This window comes from Leptinotarsa decemlineata, unplaced genomic scaffold (genome assembly GCF_025532065.1).
Source record: "Leptinotarsa decemlineata unplaced genomic scaffold, Ldec_3_MD MMD2_tig00003736_RagTag_RagTag, whole genome shotgun sequence".
NCBI classification, from domain to species: domain Eukaryota; kingdom Metazoa; phylum Arthropoda; class Insecta; order Coleoptera; family Chrysomelidae; genus Leptinotarsa; species Leptinotarsa decemlineata.
The window spans coordinates 4,834,540-4,850,372 of record NW_027412593.1 but is presented as its reverse complement, the minus strand read 5'-3'; the positions used below and the strand labels follow the sequence as shown (position 1 = coordinate 4,850,372).

The 15,833-nt window shown below is 32.9% G+C and overlaps 1 protein-coding gene across 1 annotated transcript in view; it reads left to right on the top strand.

Annotated features, from left to right (window-relative positions):
- Nucleotides 1–15,833, top strand: part of LOC111508456 (sorting nexin 1) — a 35,040-nt gene that overhangs the window by 15,491 nt on the left and 3,716 nt on the right. The window contains 6 exon segments of the mRNA XM_023163958.2: nt 1,676–1,834; nt 1,891–2,012; nt 2,129–2,335; nt 11,185–11,340; nt 11,342–11,422; nt 11,502–11,654. Of these exon segments, the coding sequence (XP_023019726.1) occupies nt 1,676–1,834; nt 1,891–2,012; nt 2,129–2,335; nt 11,185–11,340; nt 11,342–11,422; nt 11,502–11,654 (878 nt within the window).

The window sequence follows — 15,833 nt, the reverse complement described above, 5'->3', positions numbered from 1 at the left end:
CAAACCCCATTCGTTTCTGTATATGGGGATCTCATAAACGATATGGCAAAGTTGTGTATTTTAGAGACCTATTCAATGATGTAAAGAAATCGAATATAGCTCTTTTGGTTCTGGAGATATACAGGAAAAACCAAAAAATCCCAAATTATTTTTTGTCTATATCTTCTTTATTCGCAGACATATTGAAAATCTTTCCACATTTTGCTATTGGCACTTGATGTGGGCTCTCAGAATATATCCATGAATCTTTTATACAGGGTGTCATCTGACTTGGGCCACCCCTATATTTTGAATTTTTAAATAAGGACCTGTATTTTTTGTTGTAGTTTTTGGATCGTAGACGTTCACTTCATACTGAGAAATTAAATTCAATTTTATATTTCGGGATGTTTCGGTAATATTCGACTATAATTGCGTGAATTATTCCCTTTTAAATTTCGGCCCTGGAAATTGGTTGACTGAGTTGAATAAAAACATAATAGCAACTTTCACGTCTATGTATCGTAGAGTTTTTCGAGGATTTTTTTTTCATTTTTGGGTACCTATTCATATTGTTTCCATTGCTCTGAGTGTTGTCCACAATGAACTTCGAATAAGAAAACCTTTTATGATTATTTGAAACATATCTACATCAAAAATATATTATATGTGTTTTAATAAGCAGAAAACGAAATGATAGCAATAATAACATCCGAAACGGACACTATAATTGTAATGAAAACTGAAATGAAGTGATTTATATAGGTACCCAAAAAAAATTATTGGCGCAATAAATGTTTGAATTGGAGTCCTTCCATTTCCAGACATTTTTAAACTCGGTTTTTCATATTATTTATTGCCCTTAATACACTTATTTGCTGCATTGTTGCAAAATCATTCAACATCCTCAATCTCGAGTCTTCCACATTTTCTATCTCTCTGCCAGTATAAATCCTATTTTTCAATGTCCCCATAGAAAATAGTCCAAAATAGTAAGATTTGGTTATCTTGCAGACCATCTTATTGTCCCATTATTTGTCTTGAAATGGAAGGACTCCAATTCGAACATTTATTGCACAATTAATTTTTTTGTGTATATAAATTACTTACTTCATTTCAATTTTCATTATAATTATAGTGTTCGTTTCGGATGTTATTATTGCTACCATTTTTTTTCTGCCCATCAAAACACATATAATATATTTTTGTTGTAGATATGTTTCAGATAATCATAAAATGTTTTCTTATTCGAAGTTCATTGTAGAAAACGCTCAGAGCAATGGAAAAATATGAATAGGCATCTAAAAATAAAAAAAACTGCAGTTTTAGGCTCTACTTAAACTGCAGTAGAGCCTTGAAGATGACAGCACAGCCAGCTATCGAAAGCGCTCGCATATAATAAATAGAAGTTATAAAGCTTCAAATCCTTTTTGTGACATATGTTAATATTAAAATATATAATTGTTTTGCAAGTGGCACTTGATTTTTTTCAAAACCATCTTACACCTTATACCCAATCCAATGACACTTTGTTCATATTTTTCGGAATCATATTCATAGGATGTCTCAATTAAAATATAAATCCCTTGTCTGAAAAGAATTGACATTTTGTAAATTTGCTTGAGCCGATGATGAACTTTAATGTGATAGTACTATTGAACTTGGAATTAATTCGATCATTTTTTTCTTGTTCAAGGCATGACCAAAATCAAAATGTCGAGTCAAGAGGGGCCAACGGCAAATGGCAACGACTTTGTAGAACGAAGGAGAGCCTCATTAGAGAGGTATTTGAAGAGAACTGCGGAACATCCTGTTCTGGTATTGGATCCAGACTTTAGGGAATTTCTGGAATCTGGTGAGTAAAATTTGTTGTTATTGTTGTTCATATCAGTAATGATTTATTTCTTTCAGATGTTGAATTACCAAAGGCTACAAATACTTCTGCTTTGAGTAGTGCAGGGGTTATGAGACTGTTCAATAAAGTGGGAGAAACTGTAAACAAAATCACTTACAAAATGGATGAAACGGATCCTGTAAGTAACTCGGGAATGAGTATATAATTAACAATAAATTTTGAAAAAACAGTTTCAATGCTTATACTTAATTGAATGATTCTTATGGGATTTTTATTCATCAGCTTTCTTTGCAGTGGTTTGAAGAGAAACTGAACCACGTAGAAGCTCTGGAAACTCAGCTTAGGAAACTTCACGCCAGTGTGGAAGCAATGGTATCGTATAGAAAGGAGTTGGCTAATTTAACAAATGGCGTCTCTCGTTCAGCTGCAATGTTGAGTGCTTGTGAAGATCACAACTCCCTCTCAAGGGCCCTTTCCCAGTTAGCTGAGACAGAAGAGAAGGTATGTTTTATTTGGATACTTTTTTAAGTAGATCTCAATTTTTATTAACAAAACATTTATGTTCTTGCCCATGTTCCAAATTTAATTAAATCATTCTCCAAGGCTCTGTAACAATGAATTTTCATAAACATATCTCCCACAAAGTTTATAACTGTTATCGTTGAAATGTTACAAGGAATCATTAGTTCTTGAATAAATCACTCACCCAAAAGGAGTTTCTAACTATTTTGAAAAGAACAGACATATTAGATGAATATTAAAAATAATAAACACCAACACTAATAATACTAATAATTAGAAAACAACTGATGATAGTCTTGAAAATAACATTTCCCAAATGATCATATCTATTTATTTACTAACAAGAACATAGAATGAATAAACTAATATTGAAATGAACTACAAAACAATGTGTGATATTGATCCCCTCTCATTTCTGAACCTAACAAATCATAAATTTTATAGAACCATTCTTTATGAAGACCTTTTGTAAATTAATCTTTCAATTGTTCCTTTGTATTCATCAAATACTTTGGCATTGACTTTTTCAACTAAACCTCACTTCATGAAGCAACTAGTTCTGCTAGAGTGTTTGATAGCGGAATACAATTTTGTTTCTTGGACACGTACCTGATTACCCGCCCAAAAACCGCACCACTTGTTGCGGTTTTTTTAAACTGTTTAGTGGAAATCAATAAAGTGTTAGTTGAATTCAACATAACATATCAAAGATTTTTTATCGACTTTCTTTGGGTATTTTCACCTTCCACAATCTGAAAAATATGAAAATTATATTGAAGAACTTTAGGTATAGTTGTCCTTACAATCCTTACTAAATATTCATCTCTAAAAATAACACTTTTTTTATTCTCTGCAAATGCAGAAAAAGATTATTATTATTATTGTGTTAAGAAGTGGATCTTGCTGACAAAAATTTCTGATATAAAATTTGATGTATAATTGAATTATATAATTCCATAAATATATACAGTGTGACAATTTGAAAACTTACAATGGCTATATCTGAGCAACCAAATTAAATATAAGGATGAAAAATGAGAAATGCAGTTTTGTTTGAAAATGTTCTTATAGGACGAACCTGCAGTAACGTTAGTTACAAATAAAAATGGTAAAAAACATAAATAAAAAGTTTCATTTCTCATTTTCTCGCAACCCAATTTTATTTTCTTCAATGACAACTCCCCTACTTGTGATACCTTATCTAAAACCTCTTAAGAAATGCTCTTCAATTGTATTCTAAAAAGCTACATTCGATGTAGTAAGTTTTGGTTAATTAATTAAAACACTATTTTAATTGAACTTTTATTTTCTATTATTAATTTATAGGTGGGGAACCCACGATGCAAAATGGGGATTTACTCGAGCGTCATAGAGACATATTAGGTTGCAAAGCTTAGATGATAAGAAAAAAAAATGTTATATAATATAAACCTTTTCATCGGTGGGGCTAGCGGCTATAGGTTTTTAAATATGTAACAAAATAATGTTGCATGGACATACTCGAGCGCGTCAGATATTGATAGCATCAACGTTCTACGTATTTTTAATAATGTTCGTATGTTAATCTGATCGTTTGCATGATGCGGTTGGTTGTATGTAAGGGTTTAAAGTGAAAAGAAAAAAATTTAATCGAGTGCGTCAGATTTTCTAAGGGGGTATTAAGTACACCCAAGAAAAGCTCTCATTCAATAATCTGACGATTTCGATCTGACGCAAACTCGCGGCCATCATTATAATGTGCAAAAAAAATTCGCCATTCTGAAATACTCGAGCGCGTCAGATTAAGATATATATGGTTCATCTTTATGTTCTAGACGTGCTGTCTCATAATCTGACGATTATCTAGAGGGATTCGCCTAATCTGACAAAAAAAATAATTTTTTTCAATTTTTTTAAAATCATTGAACTTAGTTTATTGAAAAGCTCAGGAAATAGCATGCAAATAAATGAGTGTATGTTTTTTAAATACAATACTTGTATTTATAAGAATATAATTTAAAAAATATGATCAAAAAAATTTAGTTTTTGTAATCAGTTGATTAATTAATCATCTTCATCACGAACGAATCTCTGTGATCAGCTGTGATAGCGTTATGGCAACAGAATTCAGAGTGGAAACGGAGTGAGGGAGTAATAGATAGAGAAAAAATGAAAAAGGAATAGAAACGCGGAGAGGGAAATATAGATATCACACAGCTGCACACATTAAACTTTATCGACGAATTTTTGTTATTTCGAGTTGCGGAAATCGTCAGATTATATATTTTTCGTTATCCTTGAATTATTTCCTTCAAAATAAAAAAAAAATTGCTACGCTCGAGAATGTCGAAATGACGTTATTTTTTTACAACTTTGCTGCCCTTCCCTTTACGTCACTCTCAAATTGTCAGATTACTGGAATATACACTTTTTAGCATGTAATTAACTCACCCTACCTCAATCTGACGCGCTCGCGAATTTCTGATCATCAATTTTTTTTACTAATCCGATCCTTTATCCCTCACAGGCGGCCTTATATATGGGGCTCATATTTGGTGGTACTTAACCGAGTACAAGGTATCCCCCTGTATATTAATCTGCCGCGCTTTAGAAAATCCTGAAATCCCCGCTTGGGCTCCCCTATGATAAGAAATGTTTGAAAACATTCTTATTACCATCGAAGCATTAATATTGAGACTCTTGAACATTTTACGCTTGTACTATTTTTGTTTGTTTGTACTTGACTAAATTTGACTTTAGTTGATAAGTAAAAGTAACAAAAAAGGGGTGTTTGAAATATTCGTTTTTTAGAGGTATTTTTGTATTGCATTTTATTACTTTAAGATACTCTTATTGAAAATGATACTCTCATTATTAATACATTTGGTTTTTATTTTGAGAAACAGAACAGCTGAAAGTGTGAAAATGATTTTTATTTATGGTAGAGAAGATCAGTGTTTGTTAAGAACAATTAAAGTATATAACCAAAGGCACCCAAATGTACGTCATTTGTACATTCGTCAACTAGTAGCAAAATTTCAAGAATACTAGACGAAGCAACGCAAATTGAAGTACTCGAACAGTTTGCAATGAATCATACTTATCAGGGAGCTACAGTAACCGGATTATTCCACTAATCTGTAAGGAAAGCACTTAAATTTCATCCATTTATAATGCAAATCCTTATAAACTTGGTGACGATGACCCTGACAGAAGAACTGAATTTTGTGAAATTATGACAGCTAGATTTATCGCAGAACCTCGGCTCATCACAAATATTTACTTTAGTGACGAGTGCACTTTTTATTTAAGTGGGCATGCAAATGAACAAAACTGTTATCACTGAGGTGGGAGAACCCACGACTATTTAGAAAAGGGCATTCGCAATACCCCAAAAAAGTAAATGTTTAGGCTGGTATATTGGGAGATGGAATTTTTTGATCCATCATTTATAGAAGGAAATTTAAATGGCAAAATGTATGCTCACATGCTAAAAGATCTATTGAACCTCGGATAGTTCATGAATTAGAGAATCAGAGAGACATACACAACAATTTATTTTCAAATGAAAATTCATTACATTTTCAACAGGATAGGGTACCTCAATATATAGTTCTAGTTAGACAATGGTTTGATAATGATTATGCTAAATAATGGATTGGAAGAAGAGGTCCTATTGAATAGCCTCCTGGATCCCCAGACCTATCAAAATAAAAAAATAAAAATAATTTATTCGCACCCGCTACATAGCAGCCATCCTTAGGATTGATGTATACGTCAAATACTGTTACATTGAACAAAATATGATAAAATGTCACAAACACTAAGAGTACTAAAGAACAGGCAAACATGTGTAACTCTCAGGCAACAAGTAAATCAAAAATTATCATTCAGGAATTCACTGATGGAGTAATAGGCTTTTGCACACAGAATTGTTTTTCATTTTTTTTATGGTCCAGTTTTCTGAGATGTGGAAGTTTATTAAATATCCTTATACCTGCGTAGTCTGGAGATCTTTCAAATGTCTTCAAATTATGCTTTGTAACTGAAAGTGCATCCGCGTTTCTTGTAGGATATGAACGGTAATCCGAGTTTTTTGTGAATTTATTAATATGTTGCTTTTCATATATTGATAATTTATATAGATAAATACAGGGAAATGTTAGAATATTGTACTTTGAAAAAGCGGCTTTACAGCTGTTTCTATCCAATTTTAAAATGTTTTTGTATATTGCCTATTGTTTATGCCTATTTGAAATAAATATATTATTATTATTCTATTTTTTATATTAAAAATGAGACGGATAATTCGCTTTTGACATATGAACGCTCTTCCAGAATTTACACAATCCCTCCATAAAATAACATTATATGCCAAATGGGAGTAAATCAATGCATAGTAAGTATCAATAAGAGCCATCTGATTCACCGTAGACTTCAGTTTTAAAATTGCATATAATCTTGAGATTAATTTCTTGCAAACATGCTGCAGTTGGTCACTCTATGTTAAACACTGATCTAGATAGGCCCCTAGAAATTTTGTATTGGTACTAGTTGATACAACATCAATATTTATGTTATTGTGAATTTCTCGGCATGTGAAATTGATACATACGGTTTTATTCAAGTTTAAGATGAGATTATTTCTATTACGCCAATTAAGACATAAACAGAATGAAAGCATACACTCCAATTGATATGCTATATCTGAGATGAGAATCTATGAGGGCACAGTAAAAAATTTTTGCATCATCGAATCATAGTTTTTTTGATGATACCCTTAGTGCAAAACATTTGAAGTAAATTTTCTTATTTAGAATGACTTTCTCGAATTTCATACATTAATGAATAATAATGCTTAAGAATTTGATTTGTAGAGATCTTATTTAATTTATTTAACAATTTTCGTCATTGCCTATTTTTCCACTAAATAATTAACAAATTGTATGTACTGTAATAATAATCTATCGGCTAGATGTGAGAAAGAAATATAAAAAAAGAAAGGCAAAAATAAGTCAATCACGATCTTTTGACAGTTTTTTTTAATGATTCCAAAGAAGAATTGAAAAGATCTAAATATACATTTTATGTGTTTGCAAGTCTCAAAATTCTACCTATAGAATAATTCTGGCCATAGTTGGTATGATAAAAGGATACTTTGAAAATGTCTGTATTTCTTGTTCTCTTCGGATTCACATTTAAAGTTATATGTTCAACAAGTTCCGGAGAATTGATGCTACCATTGATCATTTTGTGAATTAATGTAAGATCTGATTCTAATCTTCTCTGAGCCAGAGTATTCGAGTTAAGAATGTCTAATATATTTTTATAGTTATATTCACCATTAAGATATCCCAGTTTCAAATCAAATCAAAATATACTTTATTGTCCGAAGATTTGCATCTTATTGACAAAGTCCAAGAAATACAATGTTGATATAAAAAAAGTACTAAAAAAGTATAAATGTAAATATAAAAAAGTTCCAAAAATGAATAAATGTAAATATAAAAAAAAGTTCTAAAAATGTATAGATAAAATATCACCATGTATAAAGTGATAGTACAATAGTAGTAAAAATATTAGTAATATATTATTAAAAGAATTCGCTAAAATACTCTTCCAAACTATAATAGGGTCTATCCACAAGGAGGTTCTTCATCGCCTTTTTGAAATGAACGTTGCTTAAATTTGCAGATCTCATTTCTAATGGTAAATGATTGAACAATTTACCACCATTGTAGTATATGGAATCCTTGATTAAATTCGAAGTTGGGATGGGAAGTCTAAAGGTATAATTGCTATTGCGAGTAGCATAAGGAGTAGAAGCAAAGTTGAACTTCGATTTATGTTTATAAATAAGGCAAACTGTCTTTAAGATAAAAAGTGCGATGACTGTTAACATTTTATTGGCAGTGAACAAATTCCTACACGATTCTCTGGGTTTAACTTTACAGAGACATCTTAGTGCCCTCTTCTGTAATATCAATACAGAAGAGAGGAGGGATGAGTTGCATGCTCCCCAAAAAGGTATTCCATAACGTAGTCGAGATTCAACAAGTGCATGGTAAACGGTCTTTGCGACATGGAAACCCAACTCATTTGAAACCACTCTAATTGCATAACATCCTGAGGAGATCTTACTCTTCAGTTGTTTAAAGTGCTCATCAAATTTCAGCGTATTATCAATGAATACACCGAGAAACTTTGTGTTTAATTTATTTATTTATTTATTTCAACGGACAAGCCAATTTTTACAAATATCTTTTTATAAATTGTACATGTGCTTACAAACTAAAGATACATCAGATGTTTTTAATCGATTTTTTGAAGGATAATAATGATGAATTAAACAATTCCAGGTTAAGTTGGTAATGATTTGCTGATTTCAATATCCTACATATTGTTTCATTCTGACCATAATTGGTTCTACAAAAAGGAATTTTAAAAATATCACTATTTCTGGTTCTTCTATCATTTACAGAGAGAGTAGTACAAAGCTCAACTATTTCTGGAGAATCAATATAGCCGTTTAATACTTTGTGGACAAACACAAGATCTGTTTCAAGTCTCCTATGAGTTAAGGTGTTCATGTTCAATATGTTCAATATCTGTGAGTAGTTATGCTCTCCTCTATTTAATCCTAACTGAAAAGCAACATATCTCAAGAATTTGTTTTGACACCCCTCTAACATCTCAACATCAACATTATAATAGGGTGACCATACAATGGAGTTATACTCAAGAATGGATCTTACTTGTGCACAATAAATCAGTTTTATAGATTCGACACTTAGGTCTCTAGCAGAACGAAGTGTAAAGCCTAACATCTTACGGGCTCGAGAAGAGGCTTCCGTTATTTGGTACTTAAATGACATTTTTGAGTCAAAAACGACACCTAAATCTTTTATATTATCCGTTACTGCTAAATCATTCCCATTGATTTTATACGAGTAATCATATACATTATTGATCCTTGAGAAAGTAATTTTTTGACACTTATCTGGATTCAAATGCAAAAGGTTGTTGACGTCACACCAGCTAGAAAACTGTACCAAATCACATTGAAGTGCCTGAGCATCTGATCAATTTTGTATTGATTTGAACACCTTTAAATCATCTGCAAACATTAGAAATGAGCTGGAGGTAAAAACAGTGGAGAAATCATTGATGAATAAATTGAACAGTAATGGGCCTATATGGGATCCCTGAGGAACACCTGATGGCACATTTATCGGTTCAGATATAGAGTTGCCATATTTAACGTATTGAACTCTATTGTAAAGGTAGCATTCAATCCAATTTAAAACATCTCCCTCTAAACCCAAGGCATTCAACTTAGCAATCAGTAGGTTATGGTTGACTCTATCAAAGGCTTTAGAAAAATCTGTGTATATAGAGTCCACTTGTAGCCTATTTTCAAGATTATTTATGATGTAGTTTTCATAAAGTAATAAGTTCGTAGAAGTTGATTTCCCTTTGGTAAAACCATGTTGTTGATTGATTATGATGTTTCTGAAATCGAATGAAAGTTTTCTAGTGATTAGACAGTCCAGCATTTTTGGCAACTCTGACTGATTGCATATGCCTCTATAGTTTTTAATATTGTTATGAAGTCCACTTTTATGAACTGGTTTGATATAGCTTTGTTTCCAAAATTTTGGGAATATTCCTTTTTCAATAGAAAGATTGAATAGCCAGTGTAGTGGTTTTGCTAGAGTATAAATACAATTTTTAATCAGGTGCAAGGGTATCTTATCAGGATCTGTTGTTAGTTTAAATGGTAGTTTCAAAGCTAAATCTATAACTTCCTTAATATCTATATTATAGTGTAATATTTGTAATATTTTGTAATACGTCAGCGTCTATTGAAATGTCATCAAGCGAACATTTGAATGATATTATATTCGTTTTGGATGCATTTAGAGAGAGTAAATTTGCATCGCACCAGCTCTTCACCTTCTTCAAGTCGGATGATATTATTTTAATTAGCTCCATTGAGTTTTTTCTTTCCACTATATTGTAGTATCATCCGCGAATAGAGTGAAACTACCAGATATGTTGATCATAGATATGTCATTCATATATAACAGAAACAGAATAGGGCCTAACACAGAGCCCTGTGGTACACCAGATTCAATGGCCCTGTTCTCCGAGAGTTCCGTTGTCCTCACCATTTGACTTCGACCTGAAAGGTACGATTTGAACCAAGTGTTCGTTACACCTTTACATCCATATTTATGAAGTTTTTTTAATAAAATGTTATGATTAACGCAATCAAACGCCTTTGAAATATCGCAAAAAATTGCGGCGGCTACTTCACCAGCATTCAATTCAGAGTAAATTTCATATAAAAAAGAGAAGATAGCATCATTTGTATCTTTTTTCTCTTGAAACCCAAACTGGTTTTTGCTTATAATACAGTGCAGTTTTAAGAATTCATCTAAACGTACTTTGACTAATTTCTCAATAATTTTTGCTAAAGTCGGTATTAAAGGACGCAGATTGGAGGGATTATCTAAATCACCACCTTTATGTAGTGGAATGACAACGGAAGTCTTCAGGGAAGAAGGAAATGAGCCAGTTCTGAATGAGGTATTAATAAGGGCGACCAAAGTTTCTAGAGCATTGAGTGGTAAATTCAAGAGAATCTTAACGGAAATATCATCATATCCGGCCGTGTTTTTATTTTTAATGTCATGAAGTGTTTTGAACAATTCATTAAGGTCAGTGTCATATAAAATAAGACTAAGTTTATATGCAGAGTTCCTTGAAAACTTCTTTTGAACACTTTCAAGCATATCAATATTCACATTTTTTATGTCAGATGATGAACATTGTATTATTCACAGGTGGAAGCACTGCATTTGGAGCAAGCTAATACAGATTTCTTCATACTTTGCGAGCTGTTGAAAGATTACCTTGGTCTCCTGGGTGCTGTAAGAGACGCTTTCCATGAAAGAACGAAACTGTTTCAGCACTGGCAGCACTCACAACATATGCTCGCAAAAAAAACGTGAAGCCAAGACCAAATATGAGCTGACAAATCGAAATGATAAAATGGATCAAGCTAATGCAGAAGTTGTTGAGGTTTGTGATTGGTTTAGATAGAAAAGATCTATTAAGCAATGCTGATAGATAATAATATAATTCAAATTATATTTTTTAGTGGGAATCAAAAGTTGAACGTGGTCAAGACAATTTCGACAGGATATCTCAAATGATTAAGAAGGAAATGGAAAGATTTGAGAAATGCAGGATTCATGATTTCAAAGTCATGTTCATTAAGTATTTGGAAAATCATTTGGAACATCAAGCTCAGGTGTGTACTGAAATTTTCTAATATGAATATCTATTTTCACTGAAACTCAAGGTCTTATATTACGAAACTGTCCGTAACTTTGAAAAAGTTATACCAGGTGTCTAACAATATGTATTTGCTCAATCTAGTGAAAAAAATTTTTAACAGGTTCACTGGCGACCATATTTTTGAGGTACTCTCTGATGCCGTTATGTTTTATTTGTTTTCTGTCAATTATAAGTCTGAAAAAATCTATAAGTCTGCCTCTGCCTGGAATCGCTCTTGATTTTCTTTTGCGTATTAGTCGAAGCTGAATTGGTATCTACAACCAAAACTGGAATATTTCCTAACGACTGGTCATCACCATGTGCATCTGAATAACTTTCTGATTCGGAGGTATATTCGTCTTCGGGCTCTGGCAAATTTCGTCATCACTGCTATCTTCTAAACACTGCAATAATTCTTCATCTGTGAGTGATTTCCTACTGCAAACATGTAAATTAAGTTCTTTTTTTTTGAAATTCAGAAGGTTCCAGGTTTATCGTCCGTGTTTAATGACACAAAAAGTAAAAGCCGCGTAACCAAATATAACACGTGCTCAACAAATGTTTTCAAAAAGACACCAGTACAGCTGAAACTTCCTCTAGCCAACGCCGAATGAATACTGATCTTTACAAGTTAGGCATACACAACACTCCGGTCTGATTGGGTGGCATCGTTTATTGATGCTCGTATACTCCGATCGGAGTAATTGGTGCTCAACCTGTTAATCAAAGTTACATGTATATTTTTTAAGGGAACCACCATTTCAATACCATCTGAATTTTTTCTGAATTTCTGTGAAATGATTAAGAGAACATCAAAGTAGCTTATAATACTCTGATATTCATTTTTTTTATACTGGATGTGAAACATAAGTGGAACTACCTATTGAGGGAACACCCAAGTCAGTTTGCTGAGTTTTTATGTCGGTGTTGGTGGAATGACCAATCTTCAAAACCGACAGCTGTGTTAGCAGAACTTTGAGAAGCTATCCTGGAATGTCATCGGAAAACAAATCCACATGTTTCTATTAATGATATAAAATCAAGAAAGGTTAATGCAGTCAAGTTGCTGGAAAATAATTCAAAGACCAATATATTGAAATTGATCATAATACAGTAAAATCTCATTAATCTGGTACTTCAATAGACTGATAAATCCAATAATCCGGCACCTTCCACCCGCGGCGCGTTCGCCCCTCTACGCCTATGCGCTCCGTCGCCACGTCATCGTCTAGCAGTCTAACCTCAAAACTAAGCATGTGCACGTGCGTGCGTATTTACATGTTGTTTTCAAGTGAGAATACTGTGTAGTTAAAAATATCAAGTGAAGGGAAACACAAGACACTATTTTATTCACAATGATTTTTTCCTCTATAATCCAGTAATTCGAACATTCCAATAATCCGGCACCCTCTAGTTTTTAATAGTGACGGATTAATCAGATTCCACTTTATATTTTAATACACTTTCAAAGAAACGAGGAGGAATTCCTAACTCATAACTTTTCAAAATTTTTAGTGTCCGACCGAAAGTTCGGTTTTGGACGAGTTTGGGCAAAAAAACGGGTTTCGGTTTAGTTTCGATTTCGGCGGCAAACCTGCCAAAACTACGACCGAAACTGCATTCGAGGGTTCTCGCGCTGTGATCGGTCATGTTCGGCGCGTTGAATTTCATACAAGCCACGAAGACATTTTGCCGCGTCCACGTGCCTAATCGTGTCGTGACTTTGTGCTTTACTCTGTTTATTACATAAATATTAAGTACCTATTGTGATATTAGGTAACAACTCAAATAAGTAATTTTATGTTTAATATTTTTGAAAAACCATTAAAGAAGAATCTACACCTACTCAAACACCTCGCCTATTATTTTTGAGGTGCAACTAATATTTTTTCTTGAATAAGGGGTTGTTATGTTGATTGGTTGATTATCAATAAGTGAAAATGTCAAAGACTGCATAACGTTGTGATTTAAAGATAAAAAAATAAAGATTGACTGAAGGAAGTTTAGGTTTCGGCCGAAACTGAGACCGTTGCCGAAATTCGGTTTCGGTAGTAAAAACCAGTTTCGGTCTGATATTAAAAATTTTCCATGTACTTGTTTTATTATTTTACCGCAGCAATAAAAATATATAAAAGAGAAGTATATGGATTGTTCATACAGTGCGTGTAGCATAAGTGTTACCCCCCCTATCGAGCTCCTTACTGGACTATTGTTAGGAAAATCGCCGAGACACGTCGATTTTTCATTTCTGCAGTGGACATTTTTGTATGAATAGTTCACCCCTGACTTCATCCCTTACTGGAGGCGAGCAACCCTGCCGAATAATTTAAATAGCATGGGGTGCTGAGTGATAGCTCATTTGAAAGGGGTTTTTATCCTTATTTAACCGTGCAAAGAATTACACCACAAATTGGAAGGCAACTCAACTAACACAATTTTTTTCTGTTATTACAGTAAATGTTCAAAATATTCTCTGTTGACCGCCCAGCAAAAATAGAGTCTACTTTTACACGCTCTATATTAGCTTCACCTGTATGTATGTTTGTTTGTAACTCTCAAGCTCGGGATCTGTATTGACAGAATTATCGATGTTATTGCTTGATCTATTCGTGGGCAGATGGCGCTGTATGTAACCTCCTTGATAGGTTGTTCAAAAGAAAATGAAAAAAGTATTGTTTAAAAAACTAAAAAAAACGCTTATATAGCATATGAAACTAAAAAGTAAAAAATAAATATAGTTAAAAAACTAAAAAACACGCTTTTAAAGAACATCGAACTAAAAAGTTGAAAATATATATAGTTCAAAAAAACTAAAAAAACACGCTTTTAAAGAACATCGAACTAAAAAGTTTAAAATATTTTTTTAACTAAGCTTAAAACAATAACTATCGAAAAATACTAGTATTATTGTGACAAAAGCGTGGGCGCTTTGTGCCATATTTTTTGTATATCTATCGCCCAGGCTTTTTTCACAATAATACTAGTATTTTTAGATCGTTATTGTTTTAAGCTTATTTTAAAAAACATTATTTTTAACTTTTTAGTTCGATATTCTTTTAAACTATATTTATTAGATTCAGTCCTGATGCTTTGCAAAATATCGCGATTAATTGTTGCACACACTATTTCGTAATCCACGCACGCAACTCCTGAATAGAGTGCCACTGAGTCTCCTAGACTTAAGATTTCAGGTAACCCCATAAGAAGAAATCTGAAGGAGTTAGATCTGGTGATCTTGGAGGCCATTCCACAGATCTTCGGCGCCCGATCCATCGTCCTGCATAAAGAGGCACCAGTCAGATTTTCTTCAATAAATAGCGGACCTCTAATGTGGTTAACCAGTATTTTCATCGGACCAGTACCTCACATTTTGTCTATGCCTCATCACTGAAACAAATGTGTTTCAAATAGCTAATCAGCGAAACCTCACAATTCAAGGCAACAGTTCTTCTCGATGAGGACAGATTATTCACAAACTCGTTAATAATATCCACTTGTTTATCTTCCCCTGTAGTTGATCGCCCAGACGTGTTTTATTTTGCACAGTTCCGTTCTCATAAAACTTTTCCACTATCTGTTTGAAATAGTGTCTATTAATAACACCTACAAAAACGTGCAGTTCATATCTACTCAAATGACAAATACGTTTTACTTGACGTCTGAACCAAAACCGATATCATACAGGGCCGAATTTTTAATTCTAAGGGTGATTGCGCTACGTTAATTGTCGTTATTCTCAAACAATCATAAATCTTGAAATAAGGTAGCGAATTTCAATTCCTTTGCACGGTAGAATAAAGAATAAAACCCCCTAGCTGATGAGCTATCACTTCCTACCCCATGCTGTTTAAGTTTTTCGAAAGGGTTGCTCCCCTCCAGTAAGGGATGAAATTAGGGGTGAACTGTTCATATTCAAATGGACATTGTAGAAATCAAAAATAGACGTGTCTGGGCGATTTTCCTAACGAGAGTCCAGTAACTTATGATGCGCCCTGTGTATTAGATACATTTATTTATTTATTTACGGGCAAGCCCATTTAAAGTATAAATTACAATGTTAAATTATAATTAAAATAAAATCAAATAAGGTACTGAAATACAAATTGCAACTAATAATAAGATTGAAATGGGTGAATTTTAAGTTTAAAAGGGG